A 22780-nucleotide genomic window follows, 5' to 3' on the forward strand; every position below is an offset into this window, starting at 1 on the left:
CTGTCTTTGAGCTGTGATCCTCAGATCTCTGCCTCCTGAGCAGCTATGTCTACGGACATGAGTCATGGGCACCTGGCTTTTAGTTCAGCTTTCTACTGGTTATTTGGAGGATGGATTCTGGAGGACTTTTCTACCCAGGCTGGCTGAAACTATAATCCTCCAGGGTTCAGCCTCATGAGTGTCTAGGATTACAGGCATGAGCCACCAGCACCCAGATTGGATCCATTAAAATTTTAAACTTACTTCAGTAATTAATTCTGACTAAAGCAAGTGAGATGAAAACATAGTTAATTATAAACAGATAATTCATAATTATCTTTCATTCTAGTATGAGTCAAAAGAAGCTTAAATATAACATAGTTCGCAGAAAAAGGGTAAAAATTTTAATATATAAAAAATTTACCCTACCTCTTAGAGAAATGAAAAGTAAAACTGTATCAAGATACTTTTTTTTCTTTTACAAAAAGTTGGGTGACAGTCTGTATTAATAACAGTATATAAAATCAATGTCATATACTGCTGATTGTTATATTTATTCAGTGTTAACAGTCTCTGCAGAATCAACTTGACAATACTAATAGTTTAAATAACAATAATTCTAGCTACAAGAATTTGTATTTTAAATATGTCAAACACATATGACAAGATGTATATGTTATTCATTATAGAACCAGTTGAGTAATCTAAAAATTGAAAACACATCCTAGCCCTGAATTCAAACCCCAATACAGACACAAAAATTGAAAACAAAGAATATATACATCAATACCAAATTGGAAAAGAAATTAAATTTATATGCTATAAAATTACCCAGATTAGTAAGAAACCTTAGGAAGATTTTTAGAGGGTAGGGGGAATGAAGGGAGAGAGAATATGAATAAATATGAATAAAGCAAAGTGAAAATTGGTATATTAGCATACTGTCTTCCTGGAAGGGTATGTAGGAAACCAATTCACCTTAGAACATCGGTTTCCTATGAGAAACCATTGGGGCAAAGCTATGCATAAATTATACATAGAGAGCTGGGAAGGTGGCTCAGTGGTAGAGTGCTTGTCTTGCATGCATGAGGCCCTGGGTTCGATTCCTTAGCACCACATAAACACAAAAAGCCAGAAGTGGCGCTGTGACTCAAGTGGTAGAGCACTAGCCTTAGCTGAGGAGCTGAGGGACAGTGCCTAGGCCCAGAGTTCAGGCCACACAACCCACAAAAAAAAGAAAAAAAATTAGACATAGACACAGACATTTTAATTTAGCTTATATTTTTAAAGATATTTCACTTTTCCAAAATCAACACAGAATTAGGTATTAGAAAACAAATTCAACATTCTTATAAATGCTCTCATTGTGATTATATAATAAAGCTAGGACAATAAAGTAAAAAAATTAAATCTTTCTTAGTTCATTTATATCTTACTTCTTTAATCCAATCCCTGCACTAGAGAATTTACATTGCCAGCAGAAAATTTTTTTGAAAAGCACTAGAAGATAGTTTCACGTATGTTAACTATGAGTAAATGCATTTTAAATCATTTATTTATACATTGAAGAAAGCTCAACTTCAAGCATAGGGCAATTCATACATCAGTGTTAATGACCAGTTACATCTCAAAATTCAGAGAATACTAAAAGAGGAGGGGACAGGTATCTCAACAACTAATAGATGTATGATCAGTGAAACAAAGGTCCAAGAAGAATACAAGTTTCTACTTAGCAAATAATACACTAAGAAATTTTTTTCCTCAGTATCTATGAATGGGACTTGCAGCTAACAGAATAATAAATTAAGCACTGATAAATATTTTTTTCCTTGTTGGCTCTGAGGCTTGAACTCAGGATCTGGGTGCTATCCCTGAGATCTTTTCTCAAGGCTAGTGCTCTACCACTTTTTGCCACAGCTGGACTTCTGCTTTGTGAGTGGTTAATTGCAGAGTCTCAAGGGGACTTTTCTTGCTTGGGCTGCTTTGCAACTACAATCCTCATCTCTCTGCCTCCTGAGTAGCTAGGATTACAGGTATGATCCACCAGTGCCTTGTCCTAGATTTTAAAAACACACTTTTAATATTACATTGCAGATATTACAAATGAATCTTCAAACTTATATATAAATCAAATTTAATAAACCATAAATTAAGACTATAGCCATAAATACTAAAAAAGGCTCATTTTGAAAATTCTGTAATATATTTCTATACTTACTTCACAATATCAGATTTTTGTTTTCCCTAGTGACTCTGTCATCACCAACTTGTTTAACAAGAGGCTGTTTTACATATTAATAACATTATTTACTTTGACCTTTTCCTTTCAATGACTACTTCTTGCTTTCTCAAAAAGGTTTCTCATATTGCAGTTAGGCACATTTTACAAGCTAAGATGAAAAGGAAAAGGAAGTGTGCCTCTTATATATCAAATCCAGTGGTCTAACAAAGTGGGATTACATCCAAGTTTATGTACACTTTTGAGATTAACAGAAATGGAAATAGCTATGACACCCACTCCAATTGTGGACTAAAACTTACAAATTACACACAAAATAATCTTCATTATCTTCTACTTAGCAAAAGCACAATTCAAAAAAGGCGCTCTCAACTATACAATATGCCTTATAACGAGTTATGCTGTGCATCATTATCCACTAATATCGACTAATAATAAGTGATGGACATAAATATTTTATTTGTTGCCAAATAAAACCAAACCTCAATGGGAAATTACCGGTGCCAATTCAAGACATTAAAAGGACTTCAGAAATAGTTCTGAAGTCAATTGTGATTGTACAATAAAACTACTTGTGGAAATTTAAAAAATTATATTAATATCAGTATTATAATCAGAATTACAGGACTATATGTTGACATATAGTCACAAAAGAGAGTTACCAATGTCTTTACATACGATCCTGGAGGGTACACAGTTATTCTCTCCATATCTTTCCATATTTCAATGTACGAGAATAGTTTCACGTATGTTAACTATGAGTAAATGCATCTTCAAGCATAGGGCAATTCATACATCAGTGTTAATGACAGGTTATGCTGCAGTAGACGTCTCAAAATTCAGAGAATACTAAAAGCAAAGGGGCCAGGCATCTCAACAACTAACAGATGTATGATTACAAAGTACAGTCATGAAAAGCAGACTTTAGGGCCAGAAATTCAGAACTTTTGCCACATACTGCGTTTATGTAAATCTGGGTTTCCTTCCCTATTGTAAAATATGAATTAACATCTACCACAAAAGTAGATATGAACGATGGCAATGGCTCAGCCTAATTCTTTTTTTTAATAAGCTAATTCATGCCTGTTGACTTTGCCAAATGTAAAGGACCTGGAGACAGAGCAACACAGATCTCTCTCACAGGCCCACAAAGTCCTTTCCTACAAACACGTCTCTTAATCTGTATAAACAGACCTGGCGGGCCCGGAGGGTAAGGGTAACAGAGGAGTAAGGAGGGGGAGACCAGTAAGCCTCTGGGGGGGCCGGCCCGAGGTCGCGCATCCCGCCCATCCAAGACCGGGCCTCAACGACGCAGCCAGATTTCCAGGGTGGACCAAAGGGAGGCCGATGGTGGAGAACAGAGCACGCAAGGTCGCTCACCTTCACCACAGTCATACCCCGGCTGCCCTGCCGGCCACTGTCTAGTCCGGCTGCTAGCTTGTTTACAACCAGGGTAGCCATCCTGGAAGGAGCGGCGCCGAAGATGCAGCCGTCAGAGCCTTCAACTGTGAGGCGGGGTTCAGCCACCGGCTACCCAGAGGCACCCGCGCGCGCGCTGCGGGCGAACAGGCGCACTACAGTTGAGAGGGCAGCTCCCTGCTCTCTCCACTCCCCCACGTCAGGCGCAGGCCGTTTGGCGGCACAGCCAAAGTGCGCATGCGCACTTTCATTTTTCAGAAAGTCTGCGAGTCATGGATGGAAAATTTAAAAAAAAAAAAAAAAGGTTAAACAAGGAGTAGAAGTAAAATTTTAGGTGTGACCACTGCTTCGGCAAGATTTCTTCTCCAAACTGCAACCCAGCCGGGAGGAGACCGGAGTGGACTACATCCCCCTGCATGCAGTGGTATGGACATATAGAGAAACTACAACTCCCAGCATGCCACAGTCCTTTTCTCTACCCCGCCCCTCCGCTTCGTAGGCTTTCGCTAGCGTCAGACGCGGCGTTGGTTTCGTGAAGTCCTTTTGTGTGATTCTTTTTTTTAGCTGGAAACTAGCTTTTCTTAATGCTTAGTGTCTCTGAGACTTTAGGAATGACCTTGGGAGAAAGAAGCCGTTGGAGCTTTAAAGGACATAGCAAAATTTAAGTATTTTAGGGTCTATCAGCCAAACGAAGTCGCTGCCTGGGCGCTGGAAGCCGCCTTCCCGCGAGTGCGCTTTTCCGTTTTCTTCCGGGCCACGGTGGACCTCGTCAGCCCCCGTAGGCCGCCGGGCAAAGTGCCGGTCAACATGGAAGTGAATCCCCCCAAACAGGAGCACCTGCTGGCGCTGAAAGGTAAACTTGGGTGGTCGTGGGTCTCCTTACTGTTTTCTTTCCTTCTGACCCTCTCTTGCGTGGACTCGGCCTCTGGGGCGTACGCCTCGTCCAGAAGGCCTGCCAGTGCTCTCCTGGGCCACCAACACGAGGAGTTTCACCCCGTTTCGGTTTTAGATTTACGAGCAGCCTTCCAGCCGGACCCCCGTGGCTCACTCCTGCAACCCTAGCTACTCAGGAATCTATGATCTCAGGCTTACAATTGGGAGTCAGTCTAGGTAGAAAATACCACCAGACTCTATCTACGGTTAACCACCTAAAAGCCAGAAGTGGAGCTGTGGCTCCCGTGCTAAACTGCTTAACCTTGACCAATAAAGGCCAGGGACAACCTTCGGGCCCTGAGTTCGAGTCCCAGGACCGGCGCGTCCTCTCTTTCGCCCTCTCTCCCTCCCTCTTACACACACACGCACACACACACACACACACACACACACACACACACACGAAAAAGCTGTTTTCTAGAATGAAATATAAACCTGATAATAATCCACGGTTGTGTTCCACACTGCTGTCTGTAATCACTAGATGTTACTCTCGGAAACTGCCGCCCTGACCCTATTGGAGAGATAGATTTCTGAACCAGATTAGATTACAGCGGACATTTAATGGGAAGTTTTCTATCTCTGTGTGGCACGAACAGAGTCCCCAGACTTTTATCTGCAAAGTTAGTATTGCAGTTGGACGCTCCATTCATCAATGCCTTCTAGTATTGTGGTGGAGAAATGCTAGGTAGATACTTGAATTCATTTGAATTGCACTTAACTTTCTGATGGCATCCATATTGAGTCATACACTGATAGCTGGAGTGGACAAGATTGTCTCTTAATGTAGAATGTAAAAACTTTGCAATGTTTGATATAGCAACGGAACCTGTATGTTTAGCCTGAGCAGATGATGTAGACTAAAGTAGACTATAGATAAAAGAAACCTACTTGATATTCACTACCTTAGTCTCACATCAAGTATGTATAAAGGAGGTTGAAAGCAACTTTTCCAAGATCACATTCCTAGTAACATTTGAACACCATTTTATGGTGTTGTATTGTCTGTCTCTAATGAGTGAAATAGCATTTTCAGATTATTCATTACCTTACTGACTTCTTTGAATTTGGAGCAGTTATATTAGTTGCTAGATGTGACTTTATACAAATTGAACACTATGATACTATTAGACACAAATTCTAGGTATATGAAGTCTAATTGCCATTGGAAATTTTTAGTTTTCTGTTGTTTCTGATGTTTATTTTTCTGTTTCAAAAACGCAAGATAGCCGGGCACTTGTACCTCACGCTTGTAATCCTAACTATTCAGGAAGTTGAAATCTGAAGATCATGGTTCAAAGCCAGCCCTGCAGGAAAGTCCATGAGACTCTTACTTCCAGTAAACGACTAGAAAACGGGAAGTGGCTCAAGTGGTAGAACACTAGCCTTGAGCTGAATTGCTGAGTGACAGTGCCCAGGTCTAGATTTCAAGCCCCATGACCGACAAAAACAACAAACCTCACAAAAAGCAAAAACAGAAAAATACACGATATCAGTCTAGGAATGTGGCTTAGTGGTAGAGTACTTGCTTAGCATGCATGAAGCCCTAGGTTGGGTTCTTCAGTGCTACATAGACAGAAAAAGCTGCAAGTGGGGCTTGGAAGGTGGCTCTGTGGTAGAATGCTTGCCTTGCATGCATGAGGCTCTGGGTTTGATTCCTCAGCACCACATAAGCAGAAAAAGCCAGAAGTGGTACTTGGCACAGTGGTAGAGTACTAGCCTTAAGCTGAAGAACTCAGGGACAGCACCCAGTTCCAGAGTTCAAGCCCCACAACCGATGACAAAAAAATTTAAAAAAAGAAAAAGCTGGAAGTGGTGCTGTGGCTCAAGTGGTAGAGTGCTAGCCTTGAGCAAAAGAAGCTTAAGGACAGTGCCCAGACCCTGAGTTCAAATCCCAGGACTGGCAAAACAAAAACCTCACAAGATACCTAGTAAAGAATATTTAAGGACTAAAAGGACAAGTGCATTATATCGATAGTTTTTCACCTTTAGTATTGTTCTTCCCCTGATGTTTTAGTTAATTCAGAGTTTTCACAAGTTCTAATTTTATTGGTGCCAAAAAATATATCAATTTAAATGGTCACTTGTTTGCTTTTCTTATATTAAAATGTAAACTGCTAAGATCGTATCTTGTTGCTCTTCAATAAAAAGAACATTATTTAAATGAAGCTCTCACAACTTCAGTTGGCCCTGAGTACAATAATGAATAAATTCAGACAACAATGAAAGAATTTTCAATGTCCTACACAATTTAAGGAAAGGAAAGAGAAAAAGTTATTCTTGGGAAAATAAGAGAAATATTATTCTTGGGAAAATATGTTACCACATATTTAAAAATATGCTACCACCTATTAAAATTATGGATGTTAAGCATTCATTTACAAATTTGAGAGTTACCAAACTTAATGACAGGATTATGTGAGTAGTTACTTCTTAACTCTTCAGAATCAGACTTGGGATCTCTTAAGACATAATGATAGGTGTATCTATCATTGATAACCCTCCAGCTGGGAGAACCCTCATTAATTAGTTCTCTAATAATTTGGGGTAGGAAGGGATTCATCCTCTTACTTTTTTTTTTTTTTTACTTTTTTTTCTATAGTAGATTAGGATATGAAAAGGCCTGCATTATGAGTCTTACAACTTAGTTAAGAAGCCCAACTTAAAAATCACATCCTGGAGCAGAGGTGTGCTGAAACTTATTATCAGTGGCTTCAGTTGAAGGCAACTGAGAACATCTGTGGGTGAAAAAAAAAAGTCTAGTTCTTATTCTTCCTCCAAGTGAAATTTAGGAGCCATGGTACTGAGGTCTTAATACAGTGAAAGTGCCCAGGTTATACAGGGAAGACTGACTTATAACCAGCCATATGCATTTTTAGGTATTTACATCTGAGAATGATGTATCATACCTAAATATCTATATTTGGTAGAATTCATAAAAATGAAGGCAACTCCTTTTCTCCCATATAGATTAAAAATTATACTGATTTCATTATATTCACTTCAGATATCTCAGATTTTTAAGTACTATATTATATGACTCCAGTATTTTAAGAATCACTAGAGTACTCTGTTTCTGTTACAGGTTTTCTTTTGTTTGTTGGTTTGTTTATTTCTCAGTCATGGGGCTTGAACTCAGGGCCTGGGCACAATCTCTGAGATTTTTCCCTCAAGGTCAGTGCTCTACCACTTTAAGCCACAGCACCACTTCCAGTTTTCTGTGGTTAATTGGAGGTAAGAGTCTCAAGGTCTTTCCTGCCCCAGATGGCTTGGAATGGTGATCCTCATATCTCAATCTTCTGAGTGGTAGCTAGGATTACAGGTGTGAGCCACCAGTGCCCAGCCTCTGCTAAATTTTTAAGACTAAGATAGCTTAATGTATTAATACTTTGAAGTGTTTTATTTCTATTGAGTTAGACATGTTAACAACTAAGATTTTGAGCTGGAAGTGATCTTAATAAGCATCTCCTATTCCGTTGAGAAAGGATTTTCACGGTTGTCCATTACATTCACATTTGCTGATGGTATTTGATTAAAATTATATATAGGGACTTTTTTGTTTGTTTTTGTTTTGTTTTTCTCCCTACCTGTTTGTATACAGGTTTTCTGTACTATATCTTATTTTTTGCAATACTTCTACTTTAGGTCCTGTTGCCTCTGATTTGACAAGCGATACAGTCTTGTAATAATAAATTGCATTCTAGCTCTGATGAGTTCAGCTAAGAAATTTTCTCTTCATTAAGAGTTATTGAATTACTGCAAAATGACTACACAAGTAATATTGCATTATCGACCATATGAGTATGATTGCACACAACTGCCAAAGATTGCAGAAAAGGCAATTCAAGACTTTCCTATTCATCCATTATCAAGATTCATTCCTTGGTTTCCTCATGATGGATCCAAACTTCCACTCAAACCCAAAGGATTACCACCTATTATTTCTGGAGAAGCAGTTGAAGATATGAAACAGGACTTGACCGTTTCAGAACATGGTGCAAGAACACAGAGTTATGATTGCACAGTAGATCTTTTGGAGTTTCAACCAGCCTTGAAAAGGCAGCACTTAATCCAGTCACACACATTGACTGAACAGACTAATTCAGGAAATCAGGATGAAAAATCAGAAAAAAGAAGACAACACAAGAAGAGATCTTGGAGTGTTTCAATTGCCAGAAATAATTGCACCAAAAAGATTTTTCCTTTGTCTAAAAAATTACAAGAAAGCATAAAGGCATTAAATTTGCACTCATTATATAGAGCAAGATGGACAATAGAACATACTGTTTGCAGTAATCAGTCTCTGGAAAACATTTGGGTGAAACTCACTCGAATTATTAGACACAATGAACTTCCTTCCTGTAATGCTACAATTCAGAGACAGTTAGGCCAGATATGGGTATTCTGTGATATTCTTTACTGTGAATATGTGGGAAATCTTCTTAAAGTTAGATTAGCTCTTACTGGAAAAATTAATTTATTTGTGCATAAATATGGTGTTATTTTTAGTATGTAATGAATTCTACTGATTGCCAAAAATGGAATATTCTGAATGAACCAAGTGTGGACTGAAATAGTGAGATAAATACATTTTACTTATTAAGATGTTTTCATGATTTTATAAAATTTAATGCTTCTATAATATAGCATATTCTTTACATTGTCAAGAAATAATTGTATAGTGACTGTGTCTCAGAAATGATAAGTACAAGGTGAATTCCTGGCTTGTCAAGTAAAAAAAAGTCTGGATTCTGATATTAACAGCATTCTTTTAAATGGAATTAGGATAAATTATTATTGATATGAATTTGGAGGTAAAATGTTCTATTCTTTTGTTCTGATACCTTTACAGTGATTGAAAGTAGATTTTAATGAATCTTTATGACTTACTTTTTCCTTACTCAAGTGTAATTTTTTTTAAAGTAAAAATAAAAGCAATTCTGTTGGAAGTGCTGTTCAAGTGGCATGAATGTAATTCACAGAGAGAAACCAGACTCTTACAGATGTTTCCAATGATGTATAAATGCTAATATGTTGTTGTAAAACCAAGGAGCAAGTAGAATTTGTCTAAATTATGAAGTATCTCTAATGCTATAACTTGTTTTGAAGGAACGTATCATCTAGGGCTAAGAGCCCAAGTTGTCTATTTAATACAAGTAATTCAATGCTTTTTCTTTCTTGATATTGGGATTGGGACCAAGGGCTTCAAGCAAGTGTCCTACCACTGAATTCTAGTTTCTCAATTCTAGTAATTTGGTCCTGTTAATGCTGTTGTGTTACATAGCTGATTATTAGATCACTGCAAGTTTATTATAAGCAAAATGTTAATTAGGTTTATACATCACCTCATAAAAACACCCAAAGTGATTAAAAGGTTATAAGTTTTTGTAGAAACACATAAGAAAATACTCATTTTGTGCTAGATGCTAGGATATATTAAAGAAGACAAGTGTGAACCCTTGGCTTACAGAACTTATATAGAGTGCTATTAAACTAGCTTCCTGAAAAAAAACAGTAAGATTAGATTCACTAGAAAGACACATATTTGCCTTGTAACTACAGTGTCTGACATAGAAGGAACTTAATACACAGTAAATGCTCCCTTTGGGGGAAGACTCTTCGTAGCCTGAGCTAGCTGATAATACATGGAGTCCAGGGCTGGGAAGTTGGCTCAATGGTAGAGCACTTGCCTTGTATGCCTGAGGCCCTGGGTTCAATTCCTCAGCACCACATAAGCAAAAAAAGAAAAAAGCCGGAAGTGGTGCTGTGACTCAAGTGGTAGAGCGCTAGCCTCAAGCTGAAGAGCTGAGGGACAGCGCCCAGGCCCAGAGTTCAGGCCCCACGACCGGACCCCCCCCAAAAAACAAACAAACAAACAAACATGGAGTCCATTAACTAAAGAGACCATCTTTTCCTAAATAGGCTTCATTCTATCCAAATACTTCTTTAGTTCACTTTTTACTGTCTCAGATGAGACTGTTATTTAAAAAATAACTATGTGAATCAATGCTTCAAGATAAAAGAACAACAACACTGGAGCTGGGCACAATCACTTAATGCTATGCAGGAGGCAGAAATTGATAGGGATGAAGTTCAAGGCTAACAACAGAAAAAAAAGTATTGAGGCCAAATCTCAGCCTATAAAACTTACTGACTGTGGTGGTAAATGCCTGTCATCTAAGCTGCATAGGAAGTGTAAATTGGAGAATACCTATCCAGTCCATCCTACAAGATTCTACTCGAAAAATAATGAAAACTAAAATTGCTAGTGAGTGTCTTGCTAGCAAGCTCAAGGCCCTGAATTCATACCACAGTATCACCAAAAATAAACTAATGCAGGGGAGGAGGAGTTTTTACTTTTTTAGGACTTAACATATCACATGGTTGTTAAGGTTTAAAAGTTAGGAAATCAAGCCGGGCGCTGGTGGCTCACGCCTGTAATCCTAGCTACTCAGGAGGCTGAGATCTGAGGATCGCGGTTCAAAGCCAGCCCGAGCAGGAAAGACTGTGAGACTCCTATCTCCAATAAACCACCAGAAAACCGGAAGTGGCGCTGTAGCTCAAGTGGTAGAGCACTCGCCTTCAGCTGAAGAGCTGAGGGACAGCGCCCAGGCCCCAGAGTTTCAAGCCCCACGACCGACAAAAAAAAAAAAAAAGTTAGGAAATCAGTTTGATTATATCTGATTTGATTTGATTAAGCTGCAAGTAAATACCAAAATGAAACCCCTTTGTACAATTAATGTATGAACTTTTTTTAACTGCGAAATTAAAGATTGAGTTTAACTTTGTCATCTACCAAGTTAATAACCAGGCCTAAGAATGTAGAATCTCCTAAGATGGGAGACTTCCAAATTGTAAGGGTTTTGGTTTTGTTTTGATTCTTTAAAACATTTTAAAATTATTATTATAAAGGTGATATACAGAGGGGTTACAGTTAAGTCAGGTAATGGGAACACATCTTTTTGGATATGTCATCCCTTCCCTCACTCCCAGTTTTTCTCCTCCCATCTCCACCCATAAGTTATATAACACATTTTCAGCATAGTGTTTAGCAAGTACTACTGCTGCATTTGTTCACCCTTTGTTGATTATTTTTCCTTTTTTTGGTCAGTTGTGGGGCCTGAACTCTGGGTCTGGACATTGTCCCTGAGCCCTTCAGCTCAAGACTAGCACTCTACCACTTGAGCCACAGCGCCACTTCCAGCTTTTTCTATTTATGTGCTGTTGAGGAATCAAACCCAGGGCCTCATGCATGCAAGGCAAGCACTCTACCACTGAGCTACCTTCCCAGACCCATTTTTGTTTTTAAACTTTTTCCTGATCCTAGACAAATCTAATTTCACCTGCTAACTTATCAAATAATGTAGAAATCACATTTTTTTGAAAATTTCCAAAATGCACGATTTACTTTAACTTAATCTGCACAAAATGCCAAAAAGTAATCCAGGAGTCACAAACTTGAGGGCTTTTGAGTATTAAATAAATAAAGCTGTAGAATGTGGTAAAACTTTGAGCCTGAGGAAGATTTTAATATATTTTAATATGTTAGCCAGCCAAAATGTAAAAGTTGTATTTGGCTTAGCTCACTAGTTTATGATGGAGATTTATAAGTGTTTTATAAGTGAGTGGATGCTTTATTAATTTTTTCTAATAATGTTTTTGGACATGGTACTAGATAATGCATGCAATGAATATTTGACTTAAAAATCACGCCCATTTTCCTCATAGGAGGCTAGGCAGATGCTCTACAACTTTTAGCTACAGCTATCCCTTGACTGCCACTTTCTTCTTACATAGCTTGGATTATAACTGTGTAACAGCACACTGAACTTGTTTGTTGAGAGGATATCTAATTAACTTTATGCCTATAATGACCTCTAACTTTGACTCTCATGTTTTCCACCCTCTGGGATTGAAGGTGTGTGTCAATAGTAGTCCCCTAGTGGACTATAGTGCCCCTAGTTCTAGAGTAGATAATTTTTTTGACCATGAACCTGCTTTAATATTCAAGACTAGATTGAAAATTACTATTTAGTAATCAGTATAAAAGTTGCTTCTCTACAATTAATTGAGGTCAATTAACTCGTTGTAAGACAGGTAACACTCAATTTTATGTGTGTTTGATACTAGCATGTTGTAGATTGTCTTCTAGACAACTTCAGGGAAACCCTAGTTAATTTGAAGTTGGAGGAGTGAGCCGGGTGTGAGTGCTCCAGTTCGTATTTGGAAAGCAGAGGCAAGAAGAATTGAAGGACAGCCTGGACTTCATAAAGATTTCTAGACCAGCCTGGGTTATGAAGCAAGACTGTTTCAAAAAGTAAAAAGTTAATGTGTAAGGAACTGTATAGTTATATGTCACTAATTCTGCTTTCATAGTTTGTGGTTTAAGATTTGCAGTATGGTTGGGCGCTGGTGGTTCACACCTGTAATCCTAGCTACTTAGAAGGCCGAGATTGGGAGGAGAGTAGTTCAAGGCCAGTCAGTCAGGAAATTTCAAGAGAACCCTTCGCAACCAACAGCTGGACACAGTGACATGTACCTGTTATTCCAAAATAGGTATATAAAGGTCTGTTTGGGAGCCCTGGCAGGAAGCGAGGCCCAGGGGCTAGAGAAGTGGTTCAATAAGTAAGGATTTCTCTTTTAACTTTTACTTGTTTTTGTTAAGTTTTATTTTTGAGATGGGAATCTCACTAAGTTGTTCCAGATAGACTTGAACTCAAACCCTCCCACCTCATACTTTCTGAGAAGCTGGGATTACAGGCATGTGTCTATATACTCAGAAAGATTTTCAATATATTTAATAGAGGATAGTTCTTTTTAGTGACTCTTCTCACTCTATCTCATCCCTTACTAAAATATTAGAAAAAAGAAAAAAACTAAGCTCTGTAGATGTTTTGGTTATGTTTGTTTGCATGAACACAACAGTTTTTTGTTTTCTTTTTGTTTTATTTGTTTTTTTGTGGAGGTCCTGAGGCTTGAACCCAGGGCCTAGATACTGTCCCTTAGCATTTTTGCACCTACCACTTGAACCATGGGTCCACTTCCAGCTTTTTTTGGTGGTTAATTGGAAATAAGAGTCTCATGGACTTTCCTGCCTGGGCTGGCTTTGAACCATGATCTTCAGATCTGTCTTCTTAGTAGTTAGTATTGCAGTCATGAACTACTGCCATCCTGGCCCACTTGTGGTTTTTGTTTTTGTTTTGAGTGTTTCAGGATTCCCTTAAGAATATATTGATTCATTGAAAATTCTGTTTCAAGTAAGTAAAAGTGAAGGCCAGAAATCTTTTCCAATCACTTCAGCCCACGTCACTGATCTCTACTGGATATTACTTTGTTTGAGATAGTCTTACTTGAAATTCTATGAGAAATATTTGGTAAGACAGTATTCCAGATTTATGACACCAGGCTTAGGATTCTTATTTTAAAGAGTAAAATTACCAGGTTCAAATCTGGATTCTACCACTTATCTACTATATAATTCTTCATGTACAAATTACCCTCACCACACATTTTTTTTGTCCTGTCTGTATAACATAACACTTTCAGTCAGCATACATTTGTTAAGTTTTAACAAATTTATTATTTAGCATAATGCTTAGCACAAGTAAATACTCGGCAAATGTTAGCTGTACAAAGTGACTTCAAAAATCAACTACCTAATATATAACAGGTTGTTTAATGGATACATAAAACTTGTGTCTTCAAAGTAACAGTTTCTTGGGGACTTTGGTGCTGCTATTTTCATTCAGCAAAGATCTATTAAAGTATACTGTGTGCTAGAACCCATCCCAAATATAGACATTGCAGGTTACAAAACTGAAAATGATACATAGAGCCTGAACCTCAGGGAGTTTGAAAAGTAGTATTCTAAACAAGCAAAAAATAAAGATGGACAATGATAGTAGAAGCCTGTAATCCAAGCCACTCAGTAGGCTGATATAGAGGATTGAGGTTTGAAGCCAAAGGTTCAAAGCAAGGAAGCCACATGAATGCAAAACCTTGAGTTTAAACCCCAGAACTGACAGAAAAAAAAAAAAAAAAAACAAAGGGGAATGTAGTTTATGATAAATACAAGGTACTGAAAGAGAAAAAACATGGCTAAATTTGTTAAATTTTAATATCAAATAAACTGTTCATACTTCTTTTTTAAAAATTTCTTAAATTTTTATTAAATTTATTTAATAAATTATTGGCTTTGTTTTTCCCAGTTAAGCTAGCCAATTATATTACCTTATAATTTTTTTTTTCCTTTTCATTGACATTTTGTGTAGCCTGAACTTTTCATTGCTAAGGGTAACACTCTACCATTTGAACCATAGCTCCATTTCGGACGTGTGTGTGTGTGTGTGTGTGTGTGTGTGTGTGTGTGTGTGTGTGTGTGTGTGTGTGTGTGTGTGTGTGTGTGTGTGTGTGTGTGTGTGTGTGTGTGTGTGTGTGTGTGTGTGTGTGTGTGTGTGTGTGTGTGTGTGTGTGTGTGTGTGTGTGTGTGTGTGTGTGTGTGTGTGTGTGGTTTATTGGAGATAAGAGTCTCATGGACTTTCCTGCCTGGGTTGGCTTCAAACTGTAATCCTCAGATCTCAGCCTCCTGAGTAACTATGATTACAGGTGCGAACCACCAGCCCCCAGACCTAATTTTTTTGTAAGTTCTTTTTTATAAGAATTATCTACTGTAGTTATAAGCTATTATGTTAATAAGCCAGTTTGTTGCTTATGGATTGAAATATATTTTATATGTCTTTCCCTATTAATTTCTTGGCTTATTTTCATTTGTTCTTCCAGATACACTTCGGATACTTTCTGTCATAATCTAAAAGCCTAATTTGGGTTGAAACTATATAAATCTACAGATTAGCTGACATTTTCGTGATTTTTATAGTTTATATTACGTAAGAGCACATTTATTGATTAACTGGTGACTAACCAACATACCTTAAAATTTAAAACTTTTTTCCAATTTTGTTTTTAGTGTCTATTTTGTTTGATGTAATTTGTATAATGTAGAAATTGCAAATTAAAGCAATTTTTTCTCAAAGATTTTTATTATATACTAATGAATCATTAATCATTGTTATTATATATTATGTATTAATTATTAAGATATTCTTAGGAAATACATTTAAGTTTCATTTCATATTAGTATGATGATGATTAGTATAGTTGATGAATACCAAACACTAGGCTTGAGATGATTAAACATAAAGAAATATTAATAATTTGCTTGCTTTCTTAATTTTCAGTGATGCGGTTGACTAAGCCTACTTTATTCACCAACATTCCAGTTACATGTGAAGAGAAAGACTTGCCTGGTATGTATGGGGGTGTTGTGCTTACTCTGTTAGCACCCAGGGAAAAGTTGAAATGTGAGTTGGCTACATTATTGTGGAATAAGCTCAGGCTTGCCAGTCTTGGGCAGACTTCGGAATTCCTTGTTGCTGGCATTTCTACTTGGGATGGCCATCTAAGTTATAGCCCTCATTTATAATCTAATGTCAGGATAATGTTGAAATCCATGTTAACAAGAAGTTTTTAGTTGTCATCAAATGATCCATCAGTGTATATATTAGTACTGTTTTCATATAAAATTATTTTCATCTTTATGGTACATTAGATGACCTGCATTTTCTTTTGTTTCTGAAATGTTTGTTCTTTCTAAGATAAGTTTGTTGGTGGTAGTTTTTCTCTTTCTTCCCTCTCTCCCTCTCTCCCTCCTTCCTTCCCTCCCTCCTTCCCTTCCTTCCTTCTTTCCCTTCCTTCCTTCCCTTTCTTCCCTTCTTCCCTTTCTTCCCTTCCTTCCCTTTCTTCCCTTCCTTCCCTTCCTTCCCTTCCTTCCCTTCCTTCCCTTCCCTTCCCTTCCTTCCCTTCCCTTCCCTTCCCTTCCCTTCCCTTCCCTTCCCTTCTCTTCCCTTCCCTTCCCTTCCCTTCCCTTCCCTTCCCTTCCCTTCCCTTCCCTCCCCTTCCCTTCCCTCCCCTTCCCTTCCCTCCCCTTCCCTTCCCTCCCTCTCTCTCTCTTTTGTTCGTTCGTTTGTTCTTTCTTCCTTTCTTCCCTTTTTTTCTTTCGTTCTTTCTTTCATCTCACCATTTACCCCAGGCAACTTTGAACTCTTAGTCTTTCTGCCTTGGCCTTCTGAGTACTGGGATTACAGGCATGTGACACTTTGTCTGGCCAGAACTCTTTTTGCATGCTTTTTTAAAAAATTAAAGATAAGAAATGGCATTAATAAAGAATAAAAATGATACATAATTATAAGAGAATTTTTAAAAAGCAAAAAAAAAAAAAAAAAGAAATGGCATTAAACATTGTGTATGTGTATTTAATTGCAATGCTGTACCTTGCAAGTAAAACTTTTATGTTGATTTAGAAATTAAAAATTAGATTTGCTGGGCGTTGGTGGCTTACACCTGCAATCCTACCTACTGAAGAGGCTAAGATCTGAAGATTGTAGTTTGAAGCCAGCCGTGGCAAGAAAGTCTGTGAGACTCTTACTACAACTAACCACCCAAAAGATGAAATTGGAGTTGTGGCTGAAGTGATAGAGCGCTAGTCTAGAGCAAAAAAATTCAGGGACAGTGCCTAGGCTCTGAATTCAAGCCCCTACACACCACCCCTAACTATATGTGAGTAAACTTTATTAGGAAGGTAAATGTTAGAATTATATGTTTTTCCCTTGCTACAGGAGATCTCTTTAACCAACTGATGAGAGATGATCCTTCAACTGTAAATGGTGCAGAAACTTTAATGTTAGGAGAAATGTTGACTTTACCTCAAAATTTTGGGTAAGAATGATTCATTTCACATAAAGCTATTATAAATTTATGCTTTCAAAAAAACTAGTAAAGAATGGAAAAATGGTCATAATGCATTTAAGTGGTAAAATAAATAAGAATCAGGTGATTCTAGTTTTGTTTATTTATACAAGTGACATACAACAAATAAAATAAGACTGGTTTGTTGAATAATAGTGTTTTAACTTTTCTTCTGCTGAGGCTAGAACCCAGGGCCTTAAGCATTCTAGCCATAGCACTATATCCATAACCCCTAGATCTTTTATTTCTTTTAAATTAATTTTTTATTGAGATTGATTACATAAATTTCAGAAATTTCACAGTATTGTGAGATAGTGATACTTAAAGTCACAAACACTTTTTAACCATCACAAGGCAAACTGTCATTATCATGGTCTATAATGTTACTGATTTCTATGAGCTTTGACAATACAACTATTTCTTCCACAGTGGGTGATATGTACATTTCTTTCCTTTTGCTTAAACTGCTCCCTCTTTCCCTCTCAACACACACACACACACACACACACACACACACACACACACACACACACACACACACACACACACACACACACACACACACACACACACACACACACACACACACACACACACACACACACACACACACACACACACACACACACACATGCGCGCGTATATATAAAACAACCATGATTCTTTTATTTGAATTAAGTTGTTCTAAATGTCTTTTTTTATTAGCAAATTTTTTATTTGGTCTCACAGTCCTCTCCCAACAGAAATCAGACTTGACAGCTAATTAAAAACTCTTGATTTTTAAAATTTCTTCTTTTGTTTTTAGCATTTGTTTTCTTCTAACTCATTAATGAGATAGAAACCCTGGTTCCATTCTTTTTGTGCAAACTGAGAACATTTATAACTAAAAGTAACTTTTTGAATTTTTTAATGTTTACAGATTGCAGTAATTGACTAGTTAGTATCTTAAAACCTTGAAAATACATTCATGTAAAATATATAAGACTAAATAACGTCATTAAACATTTTATTAGAATAAATTAGAAAAATAAATTGGTAAAAATAGTCCAAGATGAATTAACTACGGTTTTCTAGATTCAGAGGATAAATTATTTCAAAAAAGAAAGTTGACCTTTTCTAGTTATTCAGATACAAATCTGAAGACTCAACATGGCTCTGATTGTAGTGAATATTATTTCTAGGGATGCTGGCAATCTGTGCAGCAGTTGAGAGCCAAGGTATATATTGGGTGGTTTTATTTAGAAATGCTCTGAATAATAAGTGAACAATATAAATGAAGGAATATGAAAGTATTCTTTCCTTTCCCTGTCTCTAGACTTTAATAAATTTTTTTCCATTTGACATTCTTAGTAGTACTCAAACAGAATATTTCTGATAAAACCTGAATGAATTTCTGCTTAAGATTTTATTTTATTTTGTAGGAATATATTTTTGGGAGAAACCTTTTCCAGTTACATCAGTGTTCATAATGATAGCAATCAAGTTGTCAAAGATATATTGGTAAAAGTAAGTGACATTCTTGTTTGAAAAATACTATTTTTAAAAAGAAACATGTTCTAAAATGTATTGTTATTTTTGAAGCTTCATTGAAATTCATGCTTTATACTGGAATTTTTTTCCCCTTCTGATCCTGGGGCTTTAACCATGGACCTGGGTTCTGTCCCTGAGTTTCTTTTGCTCAAGGCTAGTGCTCTTTTTCTGTGATTAATTGGTGATAAGAGTCTCACAGACTGGTAGATGAGGCTGGCTTCAAACAACAATCCTAAAATCTCAGCATCCTGAGTAGCTGTATTACAGTTGAACCACTTGGCTTGATACTAGAATTCTTAATTCCAATTAACAAGCATTCCTAAAGGTACAAACTATTATAATAAGGGAAACATTTTTCCTTATCTTCAAAACATGGTAGCTTGGATGACAAAATATTTACCAGTACCAGGCACAATTCTAGATATATTTTTTCTCTACTCTTTGACATGAACTACCTAACTGTACTAAGAGCATAATAGCTTTAAAGATATCTTTAGTTTTTACCACATTTTATTAGTTTTGTTTTCCTGTTTCTGCTGATTATTTCTCTCCCCAATACTAATATATAGCTGAAAGTCTTCCCTGCAATTGCAGTTTCATTTTCCTCCTCCCAAAACCTGTTTACTTGTCTGTTTTCCTCCGAAGACATTTACTAGCTTTTAATAAGGTACTTATTTGTATATTGTTACTTGTCTTCCTTTCCTCCTCTCCGGAGACTATAAATTCCACAGGGACAGGCATGATCACAACAGTCCACTTTATTCCCCTATTATCTCCAACTTGTACAACAGATCCTGGCATATAGAATAGGTAATTAGGGAATAAATGCTTCATACAATATAACTTATAATAGCCAAAAGGAAAAAGACACATAATACATAATACACATTGTAGTTAAGAGTAAAGTTTACAGTTACAAGAGAATTTGTTAGGTAGAAATCAATTGAGTTTAAATACTTTTTTCCTCTTACTTTCAAAATAAATAATTCATTTTAAACATCAGCTTATACAACTTCTTATGTGGCTTTGGAATTTTTGTTTTCTATGCCTTTTATTCATTACTCTATAAAATGAAGCCAATACTCTACCCACTTCCACACTGTCATGTAAACTAGGTTCCAGTGGCTCATGCCTGTAATCCTAGCTAGACTGGGACCCACAGTTTCTTTTTTTTTTTTTGCGGGGGGGGGGGGGGGGGTCCGGTCGTGGGGCCTGAACTCTGGGCCTGGGCACTGTCCCTCAGCTCTTCAGCTCAAGGCTAGCGCTTTACCACTTGAGCCACAGCGCCACTTGCGGCTTTTTTCTTTTTGCTTATGTGGTACTGAGGAATTGAACCCAGGGCCTCATGCATGCAAGGCAAGTGCTCTACCACTGAGCCACCTTCCCAGCCCCAAATAGAAATGTACTTTTTTTTGGGGGGAAGGGGTGGTCTGGTCGTGGGGCCTGAACTCTGGGCCTGGTCGCTGACCCTCAGCTCTTCAGCTCAAAAAAAGTAGCACTCTACCACTTGAGCCACAGCATCACTTCCAGCTTTTTTCTTTTTGCTTATGTGGTGCTGAGGAATCGAACCCAGGTGCTGAGGAATCGAACCCAGGGCCTCATGCATGCAAGGCAAGCGCTCTACCACTGAGCCACCTTCCTAGACCCGAGACCCACAGTTTCTGTATCCATAGATATTTCTGATAGTGGAGACAGATAAAAGCAGGTAAAGAAATCATAAATGAGGAAATTATAGATTGTAATAGATGTTTCCAAGGAAGTAAAAGGTGAATGCTATAGACAGTAACTGACATTAAGGGAGGCCACTATCCATGACAGAAAAATGTATGTTCAGAGGGTTATAAAAAGGATGAATATAATAGAGAGTGGAGGGCAGTGTCATTTTAGAGAAGGTACTATTACCTTAATGCCTGTAATGTCATTCTCTAGTTCTGTCAGTGAACTGGTCTCTAGCATGTGATGATATTTCTAAATAATTGCTGATCTTTTAGTGTCATGTATGTACATACGAATATCTACCTATATTTTTTTCAAAAAACACATCTGTATATAAGTTTAAAAAACCACATGTGCATACTGATACTTCAGTTTCTAATATGACAGGAAAGGTTTAGTTGTAGCTTTTCTCTCTCTTTTTTTGTTTTTGGTAGATCATGGGGCTTGAACTGAGGGCCTGACTGGTGTCCCTGAGCTTTTTTGCTCAAGGCTAGTGCTCTACCATTTTGAGCCCCAGCACTACTTCTGTTTTTAAAAGTGCTTAATTGGAGATGAGAATCTCACTGACTTTCCTACCCGGGATGCAGCCTTCTAAATTATAGATGCCACTGGCATACAGGTTTTCTTTTTATCATCTTTAAGCAGTAAAGTACTAGGGAGTTACTACACATAAAACAGTCTCAGAATTGTTAATCTATATCCTTGTGAAAATAAACATACTAGCTAAGTACAACATTTTGTATCATTATTTTTGTGTGCAGATTTAGACTATCATCAAGATCCCCCTTCTGGGCGGGTAATGGGAAGGGATGGGAAGGGGAAACAAAGAGGAGGCAACAATGCTTGTTAAGAATTGTACTTGATATCTTGCCCATGTATTTGTAACCCCTCTGTACTGTATCTTCACAATAAAAAAAAAAAGATCCCCCTTCTGTGGTGGTGGTGGTTGTTCCTCTTCTTGTTCCCTCTCCCTCCTCTGTCTCTCTTTTTGGTAGCACTGGGATTTAGCCTTGGGACTTCTGCTTTAATAGGCAATGGTTATACCATTTGAGGCACACCTCCAGTCTTTATTGCTTATTTTTCTGAAAAGTATCTAGCACTTTTTACCCATGGCAGCCTTAGATCATGTTTCTATCAATACTTCCCATGTGGCTAGGAGTAGAGACATGTACCACAGGCCTAGTTTTTTTTGCTTGAGTTAGCTTTGAATGGTGTTCTTATTTTTGCCTCCTAGGTAGCTGGAATTACAAAAGTGAAGCATCTTGCCCAGCATGTTTTATTTATTTTGGGGATTGGTGTATATATGTGTGTATCCTTGCCAAGGTTTTAAGCACAGAAAGGTTTACACAGAGAAGTATTGCTCTCCTTTCATCTTTTATTTCTTGTATATATTAGTTGTAGAAAACAATAGGTCTTATAACATTTTCATATGTGCATATAGCATTCTTCTTATTTTTCCTGCCCAGCTGCCCAAATAGTCCAACTATGTCTCCTGTTCTTTTTACCAGTACCATACTCATGTTGTAGAGAATAGTCATATACGGCTTGCTTTTTTTTACCTTTCTTTCAAGGCTGATCTTCAGACAAGCTCTCAGCGTTTAAATCTTTCAGCCTCTAATGCTGCAGTGGCTGAACTTAAACCCGATTGTTGTATTGATGATGTTATTCACCATGAAGTAAAAGAAATTGGAACACACATGTAAGCATTGATTTTACTACCTCTCAAAAACTTTTAAAAAACTCTTTAAAATTTTTGCTTTCTATGTATTATGCCAATTAATTTAGTTCAGAAGGAATTTAATGTTACATATTTACATGTTTAACAGACACAAACTTTAATGAAAGCGCTTATTTTGTAGAGAAAAGTAATTCATTATTATTTAATCCCCAATATTATTTTATCCCAATTTGTAATCTATTTTTAGTTATTTTAATTTTTTAAAATTCATTCTATTGAAATGTTCATTTTTTCCATTACATTTATGTTGAAACGACCATTCTTCTAAAATCCTTGTATGTTCTAGTTAACATGAACTCACTTTTCTACATTCAATTATATGGCTATTTCAAGATTTATTTTGGAGGAGCTGGGAAGGTAGCTCAGTGGTAGAGCGCTTGCCTTGCATGCTTGAGGCCCTGGGTTCGATTCCTCAGCTACCA

The 22780-nt window shown here is 37.3% G+C and overlaps 2 protein-coding genes across 6 annotated transcripts in view; one reads left to right on the plus strand and one right to left on the minus strand.

Moving 5' to 3' along the window:
* The window catches only part of Trim23 (tripartite motif containing 23), a 34766-nt gene extending 31016 nt beyond the window's left edge, over positions 1–3750 (minus strand). The window contains exon 1 of the mRNA XM_070031233.1: positions 3599–3750. Within this exon, the coding sequence (XP_069887334.1) occupies positions 3599–3679 (81 nt within the window). The 5' untranslated portion in view covers positions 3680–3750. The remainder of the gene's footprint in view (positions 1–3598) is intronic.
* An 88-nt stretch (positions 3751–3838) lies between these two features.
* LOC138832952 (trafficking protein particle complex subunit 13) overlaps positions 3839–22780 on the plus strand; it is a 33683-nt gene continuing 14741 nt past the window's right edge. For 2 of the 5 annotated variants that reach the window (XM_070031239.1, XM_070031241.1), the window contains exons 1-5: positions 3840–4490; positions 15808–15876; positions 17245–17344; positions 18796–18880; positions 22192–22319. In XM_070031239.1, coding sequence (XP_069887340.1) covers positions 4445–4490; positions 15808–15876; positions 17245–17344; positions 18796–18880; positions 22192–22319 — 428 coding nt within the window. In that variant the 5' untranslated portion in view covers positions 3840–4444. Of the gene's footprint in view, positions 4491–8215; positions 9471–15807; positions 15877–17244; positions 17345–18795; positions 18881–22191; positions 22320–22780 lie in introns of those variants that run through there. The other 3 variants (XM_070031240.1, XM_070031242.1, XM_070031243.1) reach the window with 3 other exon arrangements.

Source organism: Dipodomys merriami, unplaced genomic scaffold (assembly GCF_024711535.1).
Source record: "Dipodomys merriami isolate MVZ:Mamm:240054 unplaced genomic scaffold, mDipMer1.0.p SCAF_20, whole genome shotgun sequence".
Classification (NCBI taxonomy): domain Eukaryota; kingdom Metazoa; phylum Chordata; class Mammalia; order Rodentia; family Heteromyidae; genus Dipodomys; species Dipodomys merriami.